The 22,864-nt window shown below is 35.3% G+C and overlaps 1 protein-coding gene across 1 annotated transcript in view; it reads left to right on the top strand.

Annotated features, from left to right (window-relative positions):
* ulk4 (unc-51 like kinase 4) overlaps window positions 1-22,864 on the top strand; it is a 235,374-nt gene that overhangs the window by 13,928 nt on the left and 198,582 nt on the right. Inside the window, exons 10-17 of the mRNA XM_041248083.1 lie at window positions 1,359-1,483; window positions 2,030-2,099; window positions 2,234-2,300; window positions 8,518-8,622; window positions 9,086-9,146; window positions 10,855-11,036; window positions 16,579-16,625; window positions 18,098-18,176. Of these exons, the coding sequence (XP_041104017.1) occupies window positions 1,359-1,483; window positions 2,030-2,099; window positions 2,234-2,300; window positions 8,518-8,622; window positions 9,086-9,146; window positions 10,855-11,036; window positions 16,579-16,625; window positions 18,098-18,176 (736 nt within the window). The remainder of the gene's footprint in view (window positions 1-1,358; window positions 1,484-2,029; window positions 2,100-2,233; window positions 2,301-8,517; window positions 8,623-9,085; window positions 9,147-10,854; window positions 11,037-16,578; window positions 16,626-18,097; window positions 18,177-22,864) is intronic.

Raw genomic sequence — 22,864 nt, forward strand, 5'->3', positions numbered from 1 at the left:
TACAGTTATTTTGCAGTATGGACAATGAATATTCAGTGTGTATTTTATATAGTTTTGTACATTATTTGCACATGACATACTGGTGTTGGTTTTGCTATTCCATTGCCATTTCCTCCCATTGGGAAATACGTTAATCTGAAAATAATGTATACTCCCTGCAATGACATACATTTTAATGATACTCCATTGTCCTTGCATACATAACATTTTTTTTTTTTTTGTAATTTTGACTACAATGACTGGCGGTAGTATATCCATTGTTAAAGTGTTTGCATGAGAGTTTAGTACATGGTTGTTTATTTTGTACTTATGGGTTTCTTTAAAAAAAATATATATATATTTCAGAAGTTATTAATGTGTCAAAACAGCTTTTTTATGAAGAAACTGATTCTTGGAAAGATGTTTTGAGTCCGTTTCAGTCAGAGTCCCGTCTTGGGTCCATTTTTAGTCCCGGAGTTGCAGCTTTGCTTAACAGAGTGACAGCACCTTGTTTAGCATTTATATTTTAATACTTCCTCACACCAAACCACTTGTGTTTGCAGTTTTGCGGTCTCTTCACTATCCTTTCAGCCTCACCCAGTCCAGATGCTTTCCATTTTAATTCGTACAGCAGAGGGTAATTGCTTCTCATCAACTTCATCTCCAATTAATTTAATGTCTTCCTCTCCTTTCTCAAATGCACAAACCTGCTGCATTGAAATAATCAATTCCCAACAACAACACAGCAGGCTTGTTGCTAGGGAGCTGACGTCGCTGCCTTGTGGCTTTTGCTAGTTGGCTAAAATTAAAACCGCTTCAGCTAAGTAGATATTGAATTTGTTTTGTGTTATTATGCAATATGTGTGTATTTGATAACAGTACGATAGTAATGCTTGGTTTTTGATTGTTTTGTTTATTTTTGTGTGATGTGCAGTATGAAATAAAATGAACAGTAATTCTAAGTGCCTACGTATATTGCAGCTAAGGCATATGCAGTTAGAAGTAAAGATGGGGAGCCAACTCCATGATCGTGATATGTCCGAATCCGCAGTGTAGTGAGGGGCGATATAACGAGGGGTGGGTGTATATGTACTTATTTACACGTTTCTTTTGTGTTCTGAAAAAACAATGCATCAATAGTAAAAAAATAAAAATAAAACACTATTGTCCCAGCCCTAGTTTCATTTAAAATGTCAGACTTTACTTTGGTATGATTTACTTTAAGTATGGTGGTGCAATTTTCAAGATTATTGCTGCTGTTGGTGTAAATACTGTAGTTTAACTTTATACAGTATAACATGATATTGAATGACAGTACATTTTACAAAATCTAGTACTGGTATGTACTGTAACAGCTTATGTTTTTGATGTTTCCACAGCAATGGCAAAAGTCAGAACTTACCAAGGTGCGGGGAGTTACCAGAGACCATTACAGATGAGGTTTTACAGAGATCAAGAGTGGGACTGGACAGCAGCCAACTTCTCAACAAGTCATTTAAATTAGGTAATGCTTCAAGAATAGGTAATCCAATAATGTTCATAGTTACCATCAGAAACCTCTCATGACTCATTAGGTCAGAATCATATTCATAAAAAAATTGACTATAAACTTGTATGCGTGTTTGATTGCACGGGTGGCAAGGCATGAGATGCTTTGTCTATTTACTCTGAATTAAAGTTAACAATAAATATTTCAGCTTCTGCCTCCTTCTAATGTTCTAATTTAAATTCTGAGTTTGGCCAGTTGTACTTTTAGGCATCCAATGTAATACAATATATATATATATATATATGTGTGTACTAACGGCTTTGGGGAAATAGTGAACATGTACAGTATACTGTATGGCCTATTTTTTTTATTTAAAAGCTGTACAGTGGCATTAGCTTAATCTTTTTGGATGGTATTCCTTAGGGAAAATGCAAAGTCTCACTCCCATTGTGTCCAAGGTTATGTAGTTTTTCATTTTTACAGTATCTACACACTGGAATTAAAATACACCAAAAGGCCATACACTTTCAATTATTTATTTATTTATTTTTACTGTCACAGAGAATGTTGCAGAATTTAGACCAAAGAGTGCCCCAGACAGTGATGCCAGTGAATCAGTTTTTCTTCTCAGGTATGAGGGTTAAGTTCCACCATTCAGTCTCCGTTTGTCAGATTGTTTGCTCTAAAATCAGGCTAAATAGTCTGGTGATCCTTAGCCTCAGGCAGTAATTATTTTTTTCTTCTTCTTCTTCTTCTTCTAAACAGTTCTCGTCCAACCCCAAGGACAAGCACTGCTATGCAAAATTCAGTACAGGAAGCATCTAAAATTCAGGTGAGCTCAATTTAATTTTTTTTTATGAAATATTGTGCAAGCTAACATTAAATGATACTGTCATCTTCTGGGCTTAAGTGAAACTGCACAGTTCTGTCTGTACTGCAGTATAAGTAAGCCTTCTGTTTTTATTCATTTCATTTTTTTCTGTGCTTATTTTTTTAGCTATTTTCAAGATACCCCAAAATAATTTTTGCCACAGTTTCCAATTTTCTTTGAAATCCTCCCTGTCTAACTGTAATATGGTTTTAAATCTAGCAAACAAGCTTCCGTTCCTCATTATAATCTCATTTTAAATCTTGCAAGCAGAGTCTGCACTTGTTGGGGTGGGTTTAAAGTATTCAGTTCGAATCAGTGGTAGATACAAGTCAGGAAGGAGGGACATTGCTCAACTGCACTGGGAAAGGTAGGTTTTTTTTTTTGTTGATTTTTTTTTTGTTTTTTTTGTTTTTTTAATTGGAAAGGAGTGGAGTCAGCTTGAATTGATTAAGCATTTCCAGGGTTTTTCTGGTGTTTATTTGTCTATACACCAATTACATTTGTTTTTGTATTAGTGGAGTTTTACCGGTTAAAACCAGAAATCAGAAGCCCTAAGTATATTTTATCCTGTGCTAGATGCATGTTATAAAATAAAAGTAAGAACTTCTCTAGATAACAGTAGATTAAAATTGAATCTATTCTCTTTGTGAACATATTATTTTGAAATTGTGAAGTACAGATAAAAAGCTAACAAATGTAAAAAAGGGTCCGTTCCAGAATGCAACACAATAATGTCCAGGGTAAAAAATATATTTTTAATAACAAGAAGTGTAACCAAGATAGCATTTGCCTACAGGAAATCAAGTATCAACTTTAAATGCTGTTATTTTGCCAGATATCAAATCTGCAATTTTAATGGATTGGTTGAATTATAATTCAGGATTCAAAATGATGTCCCAGATTACAAGCAGTACATTTGTAGAAAATGAAGAGCACTGGTGGGAAGAATGTGTAATTATCCACACTATGGCATAATGGATTGTTTTGTATAGAAGAGGTATTTGCTTACTGATGTTGCTAGGAGACCTTCCTCTGAGGAGTTACAGGCTAGCTTTTGCTGCAAAATTGAAAGGCTGCATAGAAACAAGGGAGAACCATAACAATACAAAGTTAATGTTTTACTATTTTTTTTTAAGTTTATTTTAGTGTGAGACTGTTAAAATGACTTCCAGTATATCAAATATTGCTAAATGTAGTATTCACTCAGTCTAATCTCTGAAAATCAGACATGTTCCTGCAATCATCCTACTCTTTATTTACAGTTTGCAACCCTTGCATATTTAAATCAAGAATCCTGTTTTTTAATTCATACAGGAACAAATGAAAAATCTTAAATTGTTATGGTGTACTGGCATATTATAGTATCCATCCCCAAAATTGGAATGGAGAGTGCAATGGTGCAAGTGTTTTTATATGCAAGGCTTTGGTAGCTGTTGCTAAATGTTTCATACTATGTTGGCACAGAAGGAAAAAAAAACCAGACCAGACACAAGGGGGGTTATGTTAGTCTGATGGCATTTAAAAAAAGTAATGAAATTCTTAGACATTGCTTTGATATAAAACATTAGTCATAAAGATAAATACCATCGCCTTCCCCCTGCTCGTCCAGTGTTAAATGTTTGACACAGCAGCCAAAAGACAGTGACATTGTTTTTAAGGTCAAAAGCACAATGACCTTTTACAATCTTTCACCTAGTGGATTCAGAAACATAATAGCAAGGAGTTGCAATTAAATATCTTTAATGCTTTAATGTGTTATTGTCATTTGATTAACTTAGCTTTAAGAAGCAAGCTGCCTGGTCTGGTGTTATTGCTATTATGACTCGATCTTTCCTGTCTTGTGTTGTTATTTTTAGATACTGCACATAGCAACATGAGATGATGAACTAGTTTTTGTTTTGTTTATTATACTATTTTCCCACTGTGATAGGGGGTGTGGGGTGCAACAGTTTTATTTATGGGTAGCGCACACAAAAGAAAACTTTTGGCCATTCATCTTGTTAAGGTATCGTTGAATTGTTTGCTCGTGAATTTCTTCACCATCTTCTATCAATTCTTGCGTTAAATCTTTTGCAGTAATCTGAAGATTGGCAGGCTGCTTGAATGATTCATCTTCCAGATTTTGCAGACATCTTTCTTGGTCTTTGTGACGGGGTACACCCCACCCCTGTGTTGATTGTATTTTTAATGTTGTTTTAGGTCAGCAGGGAAGGGTTAATTGCCTCCCCTGCCAAATCAATTCACATGTAGAATGTGCCGGAGCACAACTGAGTGATTGATAATCAATCAAGCTCAGGCACATCTCCATAAGAGGCAGATTACCTCTCAGTCGAGTTGCGGTTGTTCAGAGGTGGAACTTGAAAGGAACTGAAATTTAAATACAATTGCTACTCTTGCTGGATTTTGACCAGCACGGTACTTGTTTTGTTTGATTTTGTCCGTTTATTTTGACTACTGTGCTGTTTTGTTTTGTGTAGTGTTTTTTGTTTAAATGTTTTATTTATAATAAACTATCTCCTTTTCGTCTGTGTTATTGTTAATGATAACCCTCAAAGTGCTTTTGGGTAAACCAAGTTTCTGCTATTTCTGGTAGTTTCTCCTTTTTCGTTTAGTTGTATCATTGCTATACTCTAGTTTTAACAGTTTTTTAAATTGCAAATTTCCTATTTATTTTTCAGCACTTGATGATTATGTATTTATTCTATAATTATCATCATGTGTTGGTTTTCAATCATGATAATTGTCAATAATTAGCAACAAATGGGGTTTCATAAGAAATGTTGATTGCCCAAATACGTTTGTCAAGTATGAAATTAGTTTTTGCATGTTATTTCTTTTTATGCATGTTGTTATTTTATTATAAAGTGGAATCTACTTTAATTTATATCTTTCAATAAAATAATTAGAAATTATAGAAAATTTTAATTTCATTATAAAAAAAATTAACAATTAGTATTCAGTATACAGTACATAGATCCTTCGTGATGTCATCCTTTGACAATAACACCAGGGGTGCGTTCAACTAGGCGAACGTTTGCAAACTTCTTTGTTTGGTCGGTTTGTTGCAAACGTTTGCTAATGGTGGGGAACACTCTAAAGAGGCAGTTTAATGCGAACAAAAATGGCTACTGGATGGGAGAACATTTCTTTGACTCTCAGCGATGGAGAAGTTTTGTCAATGTATGACAAAGCAAGAAGCAGAAAGAGTTACATCAGATATGTTTATTATATGTTATGTTTATAATATAATGTGAATTAAATTATTTATTTATTTTTTTAATATAAAATTGGTAAAATTGTTTAAAAATGGTAAAATATATAGTCCTATGTATAAATATTAACTAATTAGTCTAATATGCTCTAGTATCTAATTTGTATAAGGGTCTGTTTACATTATTTAAAAAGAAAGAAAAAAGGTTAGTTGATCTTCTTGTGTTTTATAAATGGTTACAAACAGTTATTCATTAAACCACAGGATTTACACCACAGCTCATACAAAGTTGCAAGATAGTATACTGCAGTAAATAGAAAGTTGCTAATTAAACCGCAACCTAGGCTGATACCAGCAAAACAAACCAAAAAAAAAAAAAAAATAACAAAGTTGGTGAATGTAAGAACGTTTATGAATTTAAAATAAGCAAAAAACTTCTTTTAGTGGTGCTTCGCTTATTTTTAAATTCATAAACGTTCTTAAGGTCACCAACCTTGTCCGTTGCTGCATTGTCTTCAGTTTATTTTTTTACCTGTTAGTGTTAACCGCCATAGAAATCAAAGAAGAAAAAGATTTCTCAGAATCCAGTCAAATAAAAGAATAACAATATATATATAAAAAAAAAAAAAAAAAATCATACTTTGTCCGAAACGGAACGGTGCTGAGAAATAGGAGAGAACTGGATTAGAGAGCATGGCTGCAGCTGATAGCAATCGGAGAGTCATATAACAAAGCAGCACTCAGTTGCCTGTTGATCAGTTCTGTGTAGGCAAATAAAAATTGAGTTAGCTCTGAATCCCTGTCTCGCTTTGCTCGTTTCGTAGATCGCTACAATATTTATTAGGCGGATGCTTTTAAAAGTGACGTTACGTTAAACATTTCAACCAACTGAACTCTACTAAGATCGCTATCATCCATAAATTCATCTAATATGACTAATGAAGCCATTAGTGCAGCTAAATCCAAAGTTGATCTAAGCACCATTTTTAAATGTTTGTGGAATGTTCAGTAAACCGTTCAACTTGCCGAACACAGTTCACTGCGAACGCTCGCCTAGTTGAACGCACCCCAGATGTATATATTATAACAAATATTATAAAATAGGTATTTTAAACATTCTATCCTGATTGGTCATGATTGGTCAGAACAGGTCACATGGGTGAGTTGATATTACAGCTTATCACCATGGGTCGGCACTTTTTTCAAAAATGGGCAAATCACGGGCAGATATCCATACACTAGAATTTAAAAACAAAAATCTCATATTGGAATTTATCGCAATAACATGACCGACAAGATTTATGTAAATGTTGAACTTTTGGGAAACTTTTGGTGTACGTGAGATATTGAATGGATCTGAACCGGACACCAATGATTAATTATAGTGGGGAAAAAAAAAGCAAAAGTAAGTATTCAAATAAATTCAAAACTCGCCATTCTAATTGCTCTGTTCCTTCTCCCTGAACTATGGTGTTTCCCTATCCCATTTTGAAAATAAATAGTTTAAAAAATATATCTTAAACTTTCAGCTTTTCACAAAATATTTGGGCCCCTCTTTTAAAAGAGACTTTAGGGTTAAAAGGTGTTTTGTTGCCGTTGCCCCCATCTGTCCGTTCTTCGGTCTGCCTACCTGCTGCCACTGGACCCATCCCCCTTTGCAGCTGTGTGGTCTGATGCTAAACATTTATAACTTCATCTTGACAGTTCCTTCCATACCTTTTAAATTTGTCCAGGTATGATGGCATCATGTTTTTTTGCTGTGCCCTGCATTGTTTAAAATTGTTTCTTAACACTGGTCCAGTAGTTGTCCATGTTACCAAGCTGTAAATTGCAGTCAGTTTCATTCATGCAAATAACGTCTTTCTCCATCTGTTATGGATACCTCCTGTTACTACCTCTTGTGAAGAAGGGTCTGCGTGATTTAAAATAAAGGCAGTCTTATTTGTGCTGCGTCATTTGTGCTGTGTCATGATGAAAATGGGCAATAATATTTTACTTTAAAATGTAATGAATAAACCAAGAATTACAGGAAGTGTAACGAATCAAAACTGCACTTTCAGTGGCAATGTTCAATTCAACATCTGAAATTATTTTTTAATTAATGCATTTTTGGTTTTATTTTTTTATGTTTTAAGGGACTATTCTTTTCTAAGTTCAGGCAGCAATGGAAGGATTTTTAATAAAAATGTTTTTTTTTTGTTAATTAAAACATGTTTTTTGTTTTTTTTTGTTTTTTTTTTTTGTAATGTTGGTTGATCCATTTTATAAGCACAGTAAGGCACTTCAGAGTGTGGGATATACTCTAATATCCACACGCCCCGGGCGGTTAAAGCCACTTGGCTTTGCTTCGTGACTTATAACGTACCCGGGGCGTGTGGATATTAGAGTATATCCTACACCCTGTCGTGCCTTATTGCTTACGTAGGGTATTATTACCCTTGATTCAAGTTCCAGCCTGAGGTTGATGTTTATGCAAGCTTGCAATTGATAATTTTCAGTTTGTTTAAACAGTAATAATTTATTCGTACAATATGACAAAACAAACAATAACAGCATTCAGGCAATTATTCAAAACAGCTTTTATAGTATTAACTATAAGATTCTCTCGAAATCACTATAAAGACTCTTCCCTAGTCCCATAAACAAAACAAACATTAAGTTGTGGTTCTTAAAAAGCAATGCTTCTTTAGTGAAATATCTGATTCCGTATTAAGATACATATGTGACAAAGCAACTATTATAGTATTACATATAACACTTTCTTAAAATGACTTAGTAATGTTCCTACAAATTGTATCTATTTTCTTTATAAAATAATTATCTTTTGGCAAAAAAAAAAAAAAAAAATCTGCATAAGTCAGTATATTTTGAATGGATTAAATTTTCTTTGCGTAATTGTATTAACCTATACATGGTCTGTATTGGTAATGAACATTTCTCATTTTTCATTATTTTCTGCCCCCATAGCATGACCCCTCATTTACCAGCAAGAATGATGTGAATTCAAGAATTAGAGAACTAATCTACACTGACTCTGACCTCACTCTCACACCAATCATTGACAATCCCAAGGTAATAAGTCATTTCCATTTACTGTTGTATTTTGCAAGATCCCCTGAGTGGATTGTGCTGTACTATAATTAACTTTCTATGACTTAGTTTTGTCTGTACTAAGTCAGACAAAACTAACTGTGTCTGCCCTTTTCCTGCCTTTCTTTGTTAAATAATACCAATTCACATTTTTTTTAAGGCTCTCTATGTTGTCCACAGCAAGTGACCAGCAGCGTTTCCCAATCTTGGAAATAAGCAAAGCAGTAACTGTATCTTAATCTGCTGATTTCCAAATCAAAACATATTACTTTATGAAGTAGACACAATAAACTGTATTGATTTTTTAAAGCCAGCCAGTGGCGTGATGATTCGACGTGTACAGTGTGAGACACAATCACTGTTTCAAATGAATAATACTGTGCACTCCCCAGTCATTTGAATGGTTTATATCACAATGTACCTAAATGTTTTCTTTGTTTAATAGATAATGAAGCCTGCCCCTGTGAGGTTTGACTCGAAAACCCTGTGTGTTCCTCCCTATTCAGGTAAGCACACAGTTAGGAACGTTGGAAATGCTGTAAAGTATTCAAATATTGGTCCCCTCTAAGGAATAGCTCTTTGTATTACAGACGCCAAGCCTTGATATGATATAAAAGTCTAATTGATATATACAAATTGGACAGTTATCAAAGCTACTTGCAGATCAAAATAACGCTAGAAATTGGAGGATGGGTACTTTGTCTTCCCCTATTATTCAAAGCTAGACAAAACATATAACTGGATTTATTTCAAGAGACTACAAGCTGTAACACAGGAAGTGCTTGTTCTCCAGGTTTCTAAAACGCTGTGCTGACACAAACACACTGATTAAATAAACCAACATCTTGTGAGATCAAATCGTTAGATGTGCTTCAAACATGGATGGTTTTCTGCTTGAGTAATCAAGAGGCCCCCACTAGCCCCAACATGCATACCACTGTCTATGCTTTTATCAATTTTTACCCACATATTTTAAAGCTGTATAGCAGACTTTTATATTGGCAAAGTCTTTGTTTACCTATTGGTCTTTACGTTTATTTGTTTCCTCAAATTAAGTTCGCATGAGATAAAATAGCTCACCTTAAAGTAATTGTACCTAAAAAAAGAATTCCATTAGTCTTAGCTATTTTGCATTTCCTTTAGCCACATAGGTCTTAAATGTGCAGTTTTAAGAGAAACGCATGTTATACCACGTAGGCATTTTAATTTTAAAATGAAAATACATGTTTGGTGTTTCTTTCAAAACTGCACATTTGAGACATGTAAAATTAATAGATGTGCCAGTGGAGACTTTTTATGGAACTATTTTGTTAGGTACAATTACTTTGACCCATTTTACATTAATATTCTATAAGCCTATTGAGTAAATTGTCATATGGTTACTTTATCAATAGAGGGTTAAACATACAAATGTTGGACAAGACAAAGTAAACAATTAAGCTGTATATAGCAGACTTGTTAAAATAAGCATTCTCATATTATGATATTCCTGGCAAGTAATTAGGAACAAGTCAGTATTTCTGACAGAGATAGCTGATTGCAGAAATCTGGCTGGCAAAGTGCTTTTGTATCCAAATACTATGTGATCCATTCTGGAGAATGGACTGTGCTGAAGATTTTCACCCCAACTTTCTTGAAGGAACTGCAGGTAATTCTTGAGTAAAATCATATCACTTTGGTATAATAAATATAAAAAAACCAAAAAAAAAAACATGCCTAACCTCTGTAGGTTTGGTTGAATTCGCCTTAAAAGTACAATAACCCCCAGAAGCACTGTACACCTTTAACCTACTAAGATAAATACAGTATTAACTGGTTCATGTTCCACATATAAGAACACTGTTTACAATAGTAATCATTTTGTCTTTGAGTAATATCATGTTTGCTTTGTATCCAAAAAAATAGGATTACATTTTATTTAAAATGTTATGTTGGAATATGTCTTTCAACCCAGGATTTACCTGTACATTCCAGGTAGAAGCAGCACCCTTTCAGCTTACTTTTCCAAAAATGTAATCACATCTCTTTCTCTTTGTCTGGCTTACTTTCAGAAATTCTAACTGGGAAAGGTTAGAATTCTGATTAACAACAGTTCTTCTGGATTAGTAGATTAGCAGAGATGGCTTTAAAGCCAACAAATATGAGAAAACCAAGTTAGTTTCACCAGAGGAATTCTAACCTTTTCTTTTTTTTTATGTTATTTATGCATTGCAGCAGAGAAGCTGGTATCTTTGAAAGATCAAGATTGGAGTGGCTTTGTGGAGCAACTGTGCTCATCACTGGAATCAAGTGAAAAAAGTAGTGGGTCTCCCAGGAATAAACTGAACCTGTTGTGCTATCTTTGCACTGTTTGTGGTCACAAGGAGGTAGCCACGAGGTTAATAAACTCGCAGCTGGTAAGTCTCAGACATCATTCTGTACATATTTTGTATTGCATTAGAAGTCAGCTGCGTTTTTAATCGTTGACTTATTAAGCTTATTTAAGAAATTACAGACTTCCATGTATAGATTAAATGCAATAAATTAGATTTTGAGAAGCTAGGTTGGCCTACTATAGGTTGAACATTTGCCAGGATGAAGGATTGATTTTCCCTATAGTGAAATGGTATTGCGGTTTAAGAATAACTTTTAATGTACTTGTATACTGTAGCAGCTTTCATTTGTACTGACCAGCATTTAATTGGAGAAAAATCTTACTCCCAGAATTACTACTTTGGGTAAATTCTCTGCCAATATCAAGAAAAAGGCTGTAGAGAAGTTGATAAATGAATGATTTAGTGCAACTGCCAAATTTAAGTATTTGACAATTATATTTGAAAGAAACTGCAATGTCAGGATTTTAACACCAGGTGGCACAGATAAAACTATTAAGTACAAAAAGAAAGATCATTTTAGGATTTACTTTTATAACAATACTATTACTTATTTCAGTGTTCTTTTTAGCTTTTAGTGTTTGTTTATTTATTTATTTATTTATTTTTAATAATAAACCTTATAAACGTGTGTATTTTTATGCACTGTAGTAACATTTTGTAAAAGCATAATTAGGTGTAGTAAACCAGCATGGGAAAAGCATAGAGCAAATATAGAAAAGCACTGCAAATATACTGTAGTAACATTTAGAAGGGAAAATATTTTTATGCCGCTTTTTAATTTTAGTGCATTACCAAATTCAATTTTGGAGAAAAACAAAAAACTAATGTGGAGATGTTGAAGCTATCAGTTTAACAGCAGAATTGCTTCTTTGCCTTAAAGATCACCTTTTAATGGGATTTCACTCATCAGAAAAGAAAAAACAAAACGTTAACCTTGCATTATGAGTCTCTGTGTAATTTTCTTCGTATATCACCATTAAGAGCGTGCATTTTAAATGGCAAAAATGCACTTTAAATACAGCATTGTGAAGAAAGTCATCTGTGCTGTCAGTGTCTCAGGCTGTCATTGGAACCAGTGCCTGGGCGCGGGGATTTGCAGAAAAGAAACTGTTCTGCACCTTATCTGATGGATGAGTCATGTGAAAGCGATAACTGTGTAGTGTATGAGTATTAGGGTTTGAAAATGAAATTAATCTGAACGAGTATCCCAACCCTGGTATAAAGCATCCCAAAGACAAAACTACACTGTCCTTACTGGGCATGATTGATTTGCCTTGTAAATTCATCACATTTTTAAAACTAATTAAAAATTATAGTGTGTCATTGCTGTGTTATGACATGCTGGTGGTTGTACTGGTTGCAATTTTCTTGTGCATATTTATTTGCAAGGTACAGAGAAAGGTCAGGAACAAAATAAAAATACTTTAAATCTACAAAATAAAAGGTTGTCTATGCAGGCTATTTGCATAGACAGACTGCAGTGGTAGCCAGAACCAGTTAATCGCCTGTCGCCTGTCCCTGTTTGTTAATGTAAAAATGATGCAGCTTTGCAATCCTGTTTTTTCAGACTGCATCAACTGCACTTCATTAGTCCTGCCACCAAAGTAGAAAATGTATTAAAGAAAACAACAGGGAGCGCTGCTAACTTACAGTATAAGCTTTAAGACAGTCTTGCATTTTGTTAGAGCACAGCTTAACTGCACCTGGTTTAGAGTTATGCTCTAATGTGAATTGATTATTCAAGCTCATTCAGACGGGAGGAGTGATATTGAACAAAAATCAATATAGCAGGCTGCATAAAAAGTGCTTACAAGTATAAATACTTATTCTTTTTAAAGTGCACAGGCGATAACCAATCCAGCAGAAATCGGAAATGATCTACATCTTCATTATTATAATATTAAACATGCATTAATACTACTGGTACAGTACTTGAACACTTTCAACTATATTTATTCACTACTCTATCAAACTATTATACAGTGCTGTTAATTTTTTATTTAATACATTCATGAAAGGTGAACGTAATAATGCACTGAAGTCCAATGATAATCTAAAGCATAACAGTTTATATAGTTATGGCTTTGCACATGGGTATGTTTGATTTGGTGGCTGGTGGCCATCTTGGTGAAGGGACAACCTGGAACAAGAATGGCCATCGTTTGCAAAGCCACATCGTTTTGATTCCTTGATTTGATGATTTGATTGTGTGTGATTGGTAGAGTGTGGACTATGGCCAGGTAGTGATTGGTTGATTAATTGAATGATTCATTGTCAGTCAACCCCTGGCCACATGGTATAAACTGAAGAGAGAAATGTTTGTTAGTGAGCGTGCAGTGGAGTGGAGAGAGAATGTTGGAGAAAGTGAAAAAATGAAAGAGAGCACCGGATATCCGTAGCTTGGGTGTTTTTGGGCTTGTTTATTTTGAAGAGTTTAATAGTGTTTAAGTAGTGTTTTGTCTAAAACATTTTGTTTTTTTTTCCCTGTGTTTGTTTTGATTTGCAAGAGTGCAAGAGCACTAAGCTGCAGTTCCTGTGTAGGGGTCTACTAATTCAAAGAGTGCAGGCCAGCCTTGCCCAGGACGCAACACTACAATAGTTTTAAGATGGCAGTGGCACAGGACGAACGCCCTTAAGCATGCAGAAGATGCAGAACAGGTTAACTAAACTACATATCGCGTTGACTTCAGTTTTATCAAGGAGTATAACGTACCATAATTCACCATTTTTATAGCTGTTTTGGCTACAACTTTTCCATCTGCCCCTGCAGTGAGTAGTCTTATGCTAACTATACACTCCAATGCTGTCTAACTCACCAGCTCACCAGCTCTCTCCCCCCCCCCCCCCCACTCACAAGCAGAGTGCTTTTATACCGAATTACAACAATCATACAATTAACAGATTTACACCTAGCCCCTTGACCAATTAACTTACATTTTTTTTAAATCAGAAATTAACCCTTTTATGTGTCCCCCATGAAGGATCCAACTTAACAACAACAAGTAGCATATGGGAGTCTTAAAAAAAAAAAAAAAAAAAAAAAAAAATTCTGAAACTTCACTATAACTAGTGACCATCAATCTCCACCTTAGCATACAAAACCTCTTTACACATATGTTACCAATCTATAATTTGTATCACTTTCCTCCCCAAGTCCTGATTATTAGCAGAGTAGGGGGTCTGTACACTCCACCATCCACCACTTCCTTCAGAATGTACCCGTACCACATTCCTGAAAAAAAATTAAATTTACATGTAAAATAAATTATGCATTTGTTGCCTGATTAACTATAAACAAAAATGGTTGCAGTTCCAGGTAACATCGAGCTATTCTGGCATTTGTGTCGTTCTTCATTTTGTGTAACCACTTCAGTGCGGCACGTGGTTCATAACCAATGTGAAGTGATTTCCCAAAAGATAATAGCGCAGACCTTCAACTGCCCATTTCACAGCTAAACATTGTTTCTTTCTTTTCATTAAGGTACGACAGGGGGTGGGTTAATATGAGAGAACCACACACTTAGGGCGTTATAAGGTCCAATGCGAACCGAACATAACAGTAAATGTCACTACGCACAAAAAATGTTCCAGTGTAATGTAAACAAAATTAGTTTAAACATGCTTATTTTTATATATTAACATACGTTTAATTGTAAATATAGCATGTATTTATTAAAATGTTAAGTACATTTCTGTATATCAATTACATTAACCTGTTATACTAATTCATTAATGGCCATGTATAACTTTGTAAATTACATAAATAAGGGACAGGTTGTTTTTTTTAGCTTCTGCAGGTGTTATTGGAGGATAGATAGTGTGTTGCTTTGTCATTTCCACTTCGTCTCAGTTTTTTAATTGCTGCTGTGAATACATTGTTAGCTGTGTTAAATGCAGCCTCTATTGCTAAATTAACTTTTCTGCTGTACGGCGGATCATTCAAAAAGCGATTGATACTGTACCAGCTCGCAGACTGATAAAGCTGGAAATGCTGTACTGCTCCCTATCTCTCTTTCTTATGGAAACATACAGTTCCTGAGAAAGTAAATGAAAGGTAACAGGTTTACTTTTTTCTTGAAGCCAGTTTTGTATGATCTTCACAGCCCAAAAGCTTTTATTGTGTGTTTTTTTCTGTTTTGTTTGAGTTGATTTAGTTCTGTTTCTGTTATTCCACTGTGCAGTTTTTATTTTAAAGTAAAGTTAATTACTGGTACTGGTACTTTGTCAGATTTGGGAAATTGATCTTCATACTATTCATCAAACGGTTTTCCATTAAAAAGATCAAAATTTGATTGTGGGCCTGTCATTTAAATTTTAATTATTGGTATTTTATAGATATTAAACGTTATAGTATAGTGGTGTATGCATTTTAATTCAGAGCTTTTGGTGATGTGTCTGCATTGAAAGGTTGTGGGATTAACGTATGGCTGGTAGAGCACAGCTAACCAATCAGAAAGCAGGATTTTTCCAAATAGGTTTATAAAACAGAATAATGCCTTTCCCAGGTTAGTAGCTTCCAGCTAGTACAAAATGTGATACTCATCCCCTTGTATTTCTTGAGAGAGAACTGCCCCCAGGCCTGCTTCTGAAGAATTGGTCTGTAAAACTTTTTTTTTTAAAGTTTGGATTTGTCAGTGCTAGTTCCTGACAATATTTATTTTATCTTACTAAATGCTAGGTCACAATCCCGGAACCATTTTAATTTCAGTAAGTTCATTTTATGGGGCTGCTGAAAATGATGGTAGAAATTGTCTGTAATACCTTGCTAAACCTAAGAAAGCCTGCACGTGCCTTTTATCTTACATTCAGCCAAGGCCTGTACCTTAGCTACTAGTGGCGTTATTGTCCAGCGTATAACCCAAATATTTACTCTCAGCTTTCCCTATTGCATACTTGATTGGATTGGCTATTAATCTTGCCATCCTCTGAGACTCCAGTGCAGCCCTCACCTTTTCAGGGTGATCTTCCCACTTCTCACTGTGTATAACCACATTGTCCAGATAAACAGCTGCATAATGTGTGATAAGTGGTTCATGAGTCTCTGAAACATGGCAGGTGGCCCATGTAAGCCAAAAGGCAAAGTTACAAAGTGGAACACACCAAACAGGGTTTGAAAAGGAGTTTTCTCTCTGGTCTCAAGAAGTAACGGTGTATTTGCCAGTTCATATGGTTCATAATACACTTGGCACTGTCTAGTCTGTCCAACAGTTCGTCCACACTGGGCATAGGATATGCATCGAACTTTATTATCGTATTCACTTTTCTGAAATCAAAGGTTTTCAATATAACACCGTAGGGCTGTACTAGACACTCTGTGATTCTTCAATAACCACTAATCTTAACATGCTTTCAGTTTGTTTTCCAACAGTTTCCCTTTGACCTTTCTGGAACTGGTACTCTTCGTAGTTAACTTCACCTGTCCTCTGAGAAGAAAAAGCATGAAAACTAAATTACAGCTTCAAGTCGCAATCAAAACCATTTTAGATTATAGAATTTTTTTTTTTTTTGTTATGATTGGTGTTCTTTAAACATTAGTGGCATTTTTTTCTTTCTTTCTTCACAGTTACCGTTGTTAACTCAGCTGCTACGCACAGCTCCTAATTGGGATGTGTGAGTATTATACTTTTCTATTTATTTACAAAGCCGTAGATTTATCATTTTTGGATTAATAAATGGCATCTACAGTCCTCTGTAGTTAATGGTGGGTTTACTATAGGGACTAAAAACCAGGGTTAATCTGAGACCACCAAAACTCATTTTACGTGTGACTGAGCCAGATTTGAACCTAAGCCTACAGAGGTGTGAGGCAATAAAAGCTAATTAGCTTATCTCCCAGACTTCTGTCTTTTCGAATAAAAAAGAATAGGAAACCATATAATTAAACATTTCCTTTACTTGCATTTTTCTTCTGTTTTGGTCTTAGTGTAATGTTCATGTAATTTTGTTAAATATGTACAGCTCGATAAATTGTTTCAGTAGCATATCTTAACTGTTGTTCAGTTGGAAGATTTCACGGACACTGAAATAAATTGACTTTAATCTTTTTAAGCAGCCTTTTTATAGTCATAAGTATAATGTTTGAATATACATTCCAGTCAAATTGTATGGTGTTGAGAAATTAAGGAAAAAGCCAGAGGTTTATGCATGTAATTTCTTGCTGTTAAAGCAATAAAGAACATGTATTTTGTTTTAATAACAATTTCATCATCTAGCATTAGTTCCTTGTGGCACCTATTACATGTTTCCAGTTTCCAGTTCAGATGCAACAGTGTTTGGATGATATCTATACAGTATGTTATAGTTCTGTATCAATATCCAACGCTTCTGGGAGACTGTCGTCAGAGTGTTTATCTTTCTGTAGACAGCATGCATGCACATATAAGGGAAATAAGGTACTTTTTACCTTATCCAGAGTAGTTTCTTAATATGCTAATATCTAGTAAAGGAAAACTTGTCATACAACAGGCTAAAGAAACTCTGCAAAAATTAGAAGTCTCATTGGCTATGATTGTGTCAGCACTGAAATAAAACCAAGCCTGCACAGGAAAGAAACAGTAATGATTTAAGATATATGAATAATGTTCTTTATCCCTTTAATAACAGACGTAGTCTAAAAACACATTGGGGGAAAATGCTTTGGAAACACCACAAGGTGGCAGTACTCAACTTTATAAAAATGGAGCGAGAGGGAAATGGTCTGAATCACTCATAGACTCTTAAATAATACTTTTAGAAAACAAAGTAAGAAGTATGGTAATGCCAGTTTTTCTGTTTAACATCTGTCTACGGCATTGTATGGCTGTAAAATGTATGTACGGTAAATGGTCTAATTTACGGTAAGTTTGCTTTTTATTTTAAACAGCACAAGAGAACACTGTTGTGGACAGAGATTCTGTCAAATGTGCAATAACAAAAAGACGTTCTAGCTGACTAAAGAATTCCTTAAATCTTGCATTCGGTTTGTAGGTGTCACGTGCAGTTTTGTTATGGCAAACATGCATGCTCAGTTTTAAAAAAAAAATCTGGTAACAATTAGGATTCAATATTTTTTTTTTAAATTTAACCGGTTGTTTGTATTACAGGCGTGCCAAAGTGATCCGTGTCGTTGGTTTATTGGCATCTCACACAGTGGACTTGAATGAAGATGTGCCAGTCACAGAGGTAAAGTAGTGACATTTACTTTATGCTCCAGTATTCATAGTATTTTAAAAGGAAAACACCCGATTGGAAAATCATTAATCAATCATTTCAGGTGGCTGTTGAGGATGTGGGTAACCTTTACGCACTCCTGGCTTGCTGGAACTCTCAGGTTCTGCAGTTGTCACTGTCCCCAGGACTCTCCTGTGTCCGTCTGACACGGGCAGCCCTACCGCAGATTTAGTGTATATATTTTTTTAATTATGTAGGTAATACAGCTGTGTTGTGAGAGGGGCAAGCTTCAGAATGTCGGCATGGGCATATTCTGTGTTGTAGTTCCTGCTGTGGAGAACTGGAAAACATGTCTTGGATCGGAGCAAACTGAAGGACTGAACCTATACTGAGTTGAACCCCTTTCACGTGACCTCCTGAGTGGTGGCATGTTTTGCTGAAATCCATTTCAGGTTTTCTTGCTGACTGCTTCTCAAGCATAAGCAACTGTGTTTGAAAGATGTCAGCGGCTGCTGACAGAAAGAAATGGGTCGTTTGTCTATTTGGTTGTTCTGTAGTTACAGTACTGCTAAATGTAAGGGTCTACTGATTGCTTGTTAATTTTTGGCAGAAATAATTATAGTTCTGAGGTTGTGTACTGGTAGTTTTTGTTTTTCAAATGACCATAGCTAGATAGATATATAGAGAAAAAGAAAGAAATGCAATCATTTATATCTCCCTACTTTTGTACTAGCTGATCAATTTAAATATATTCAAAAAATGATCTCAAGTTATGTTTGATATTAATTATGTTGATACAGTTTTAAGAAATGTAACGAAAGCAGGACTTCACACTTTCCTAGAGCTTGGTGTTCTGGCACGGAGAGCAGAGCATGCATAGTTTGCAATATTGAATAAGCAGGTTAGTTAGTTCAGGAAACTCAGCAGAAAAATATGTAGACGTATTGCGATAAATTTTCAAGGGTGACTACATTTTTGTCAGACATCTAAAATTACACTTTTTCTTAGACAGGCTTATTAGAATCACAATGTTCAACAGTGACTGTTGTAAGTTGATGTTTCTAGACGTGCTATATGAGCACACATACGTCTAAAACACTCCATAAGGTTACAATTGGATTTAGTCTCCCAAAACTCAATGGGATTTTCAGAGTTACAGACTTTAGTCTGCCCTCCAAATAGGCAGATTATTGTAATGTGTTTGTCTAAATATAGACATCAATACGTCTGTGCCAGTTACTGATTTGAGAACACAGGTGTGTATATATAAAAACACAGGTGGTCTTTGTTGCACACAATGGGAAACAAAAATGAGACTGTGAACTGCCACAGTACCCAAAAAACTAACAAAGTCGAAAACCCCACATTGACATAAAGATTGTGTCGTGAATGTATATGTAAGTTGCATTTGCGCTATGCATTAATAAGTAAGTTGCATACATGTTATAAAACAGCCACCTGGAAGTTGGTTACTTATTCCCGGTTACTTATTCGTGATATAGTTGGCAAAGCAGGGGGTCCTTTTTCTGTTTGTTTTAACTCACACATCTTTTTTTCCACTTGCACATCCCGTCCCTCTCCACCCCCCCCCCCCCCCCCCCCCCCCCCCTCCCGGACACCTTGCTCACTAATTATTTTGCTGTCTTATGAGGTTATCACCCTCTCTTTTCAAAAACACTGAAGAATTTAATGAGCAAGCTGTACCCCATGAGCAGCAGTACCACAAAGTGTAGCCCATTATAACATATTTCGATGCCCCATTTACCCCATTAGATGCCTTGCTCATAAAATATCTTGGTGTCTTCTGATAGGATATCATTACCATTTTGCAGAAATACTAAAGATTTTAATGAGAAAGCCGTACTCCACGAGCAGCAGCACCCCAAAGTGTAGCCAATAAAAACGCATAGGAATCCCTTTGCTCTCGTCAATATGCAAAATAAATACATACTTGTATGTGTGATAATACACATATATGTATATATATATATATATATATATAGATCTATATATAAGATATACTATATATATACATATATATAATATAGATATATATATTATATATAGATATGATATATATTTTTTTTTTGGAAATAGTAAACAGTTGACTAATCATTATTTTAATGTCTTGTATAGTTTCATTTATAATTTATTTGATATATTTATTATGGCATTGTAGCTTTGTTTTTATATTTATGTTTTGCGATTTAGGAAGTCAAAGATATGGGAGAGAGGAGGTCAAAAGTTTGTTACTGATACGCTAGAGCAGGGATACTTAGTTATTTTAGTGAATGTCCAAAACTTGGTTACAGTAAGGCCAAGATCCGGAGCACATTTTCACTCTCATCTCCATACCGACTAACAAACACAGAGCTACACAAGTAAAGTTTTTGTACGTGTTATTGGTTTGAGAGTTCTTCACTAGATTTAAAGGCGTTTTTGGGGGAATCAAAACTCAGTCCCATTTTTACTAGTCTGCCTTCTTTACTGCATGAGTTCTTTCCTTGTCATAACCATAGAATTGTACAACCACTGTACAGTATTCTTATGTGTGTGTGTGTGTGTGTGTTAGCAGAGCCAAACATTGTGTTTCACCACTGCAAAAACAAATTGTAGCAAACAAAACTGAAGCACAAGAAGAAAAAAAAAAAACACGGAACTGTGCTTTCTCCAAGTGAATAACAAAATAAAAACACCTTACAAATAATACAAAAATACAGTTTATTTTACATTTAGTACATTAATATTTGGCTAATACTCGCTGTAAGTGGGAGAAGTGGCAGGTCCACAAGGGCCTGAGTTACAGATGAAATTAGCAAGAGCAATACAGACGCAAACATTTGCATCAGTTAGAACAGAACCCTGATATTAATATTAGTAATGTTTGTCTTGGAGAACTAATATCCGCACACATAATGTGATCTGCAGATACTTAAGAAAGGAAACATTTTAACTGTTGTATGTCTGACTTGGAGCACAAAATGTGACACTTTTAATACTTTCAACATACTCATTGCTAAGCTTTGCACCCACAGCACATTTTGGTGGACCATGGAGTGATGTGATAGCTCAGCTGTGCCTGGGATTCTGTCCGCTGCGCTACCATTGTTTGCAAAGTGAAGTTTCATACACATGAGTAGTACAGTATGGTACCATACTGTGTGCTTTCACTGAGTATTGTGTGTTTTACAGGTAATATTTTTTTATCAGCTTATCTGAACTTGTACCATAGATAAGAAAATTGTATCATAATTGTGTATTTTCTATAAAATTACTAATGACGGTTGTTTTAATTGCCATAGAGAAGGGATATGTTGATACCACTTCACCCAACTCACTTTTTTCACTTCATTTGAGCTGCTTATACTGGTTGATGTAGAGGGGTTCCCTTTCTGTGAGAATCAACTTTGAAATAAGTGGCCTAAAGTGATTTTACCCTTGAAATACCCCAGTTATTCAATGGTGTTTGCCGGATGCGAATAAGAAGCCAACTTCAGCAGTGTAGGAAACGAGACAAGCAAATATGTTGTAGTGCCATACACCATGCCAAGTAAAAAAAAAAAAATAAATTGGTACAAACCATTCACATCTATTATGATACAGATTTGTAAACTTGGTTGCTTTTCTGGAAGGAGAATCCACCCCTAACCAAAACGTCATCAGCAAGCGCATAAAAGCTCTGTGTGTTATTCTTACTTGTTGCTTCTTTTTGTTTCGGCTGCTCAGTCAAGCGCTGGGAAGCTGAAACAGGAGTTGACTGCTTAGAGCCTGGAGGAAGGGCTGCCCTCAGCCACGAATTTCCTGAGGTTTCCCCCTAAAAAATAAAAAATATGTGAGTAGGGGGTTTCTCCTTACCCGAGTGCTGAGCGGTTTGTATTTATTTCTGTGGGGTGAATGGTCGGGTTGGGGAGGCTGGGCTCTCTCCCCCGGTGCAGTCATGCTCTGTGGGATGGTCTGTGTCTCAGCTGCTGATTTTCATTAAATTCAATATTTGGGGGTTAGGTGGCAGACTGCCACTGTGGAGTGCGTTAATTATTTATTATTCTGCATTCATGGTTTTGCGGCCTTGTCTTTTTGTGGGAAGGTGGCCATAGCCACTTCCTATCTGCGGCACTGGTGTGCATGTAACTGTTAATGTATTTATTTCCAGCCGGCCTCGCGCAGGTAGCTGTCGGGCACCATCGGGCATCTTTCATTCGGGCCCTGAGTGCCCCCACAGTCATCGGGCCCTGAGTGTCCTTCACAGTTCATAAATCATCTGCAATTGCAATCGCTATCATCGTCATTCATTCAGTGCCATTCATTCAAAGCGGATTCTCCATGCTGAAAGTAGAGAAAAACTTAACCTCTAGTGTATCAGTAACAAACTTTTGAACTCCTCTCTCCCATGTTTTTTACTTCCTCAATCAGAAAATATAAAAACACAACTACGATGCCAAAATAAATATATAAAATAAATAATAAATTAAAATACATCACAATAATTATATTAATGAACTGGTGTTTAGTATTTACAAAACATGTTTTGCCTGTAAGAACCCCATATAACTAAACACCTACTAAAAACAGTAAAGACATTATTTTTATTAACTTTTATTTTATGTGTTTATTTTGCATAGTGACATAACCTGGTAACTGTAACTAAGACACCACACTTTCAACCCCATTCATCAACAAGTAAGAGCAAAGAGATTCCTATG

This window comes from Polyodon spathula, chromosome 4 (assembly GCF_017654505.1).
Source record: "Polyodon spathula isolate WHYD16114869_AA chromosome 4, ASM1765450v1, whole genome shotgun sequence".
Lineage (NCBI taxonomy): Eukaryota > Metazoa > Chordata > Actinopteri > Acipenseriformes > Polyodontidae > Polyodon > Polyodon spathula.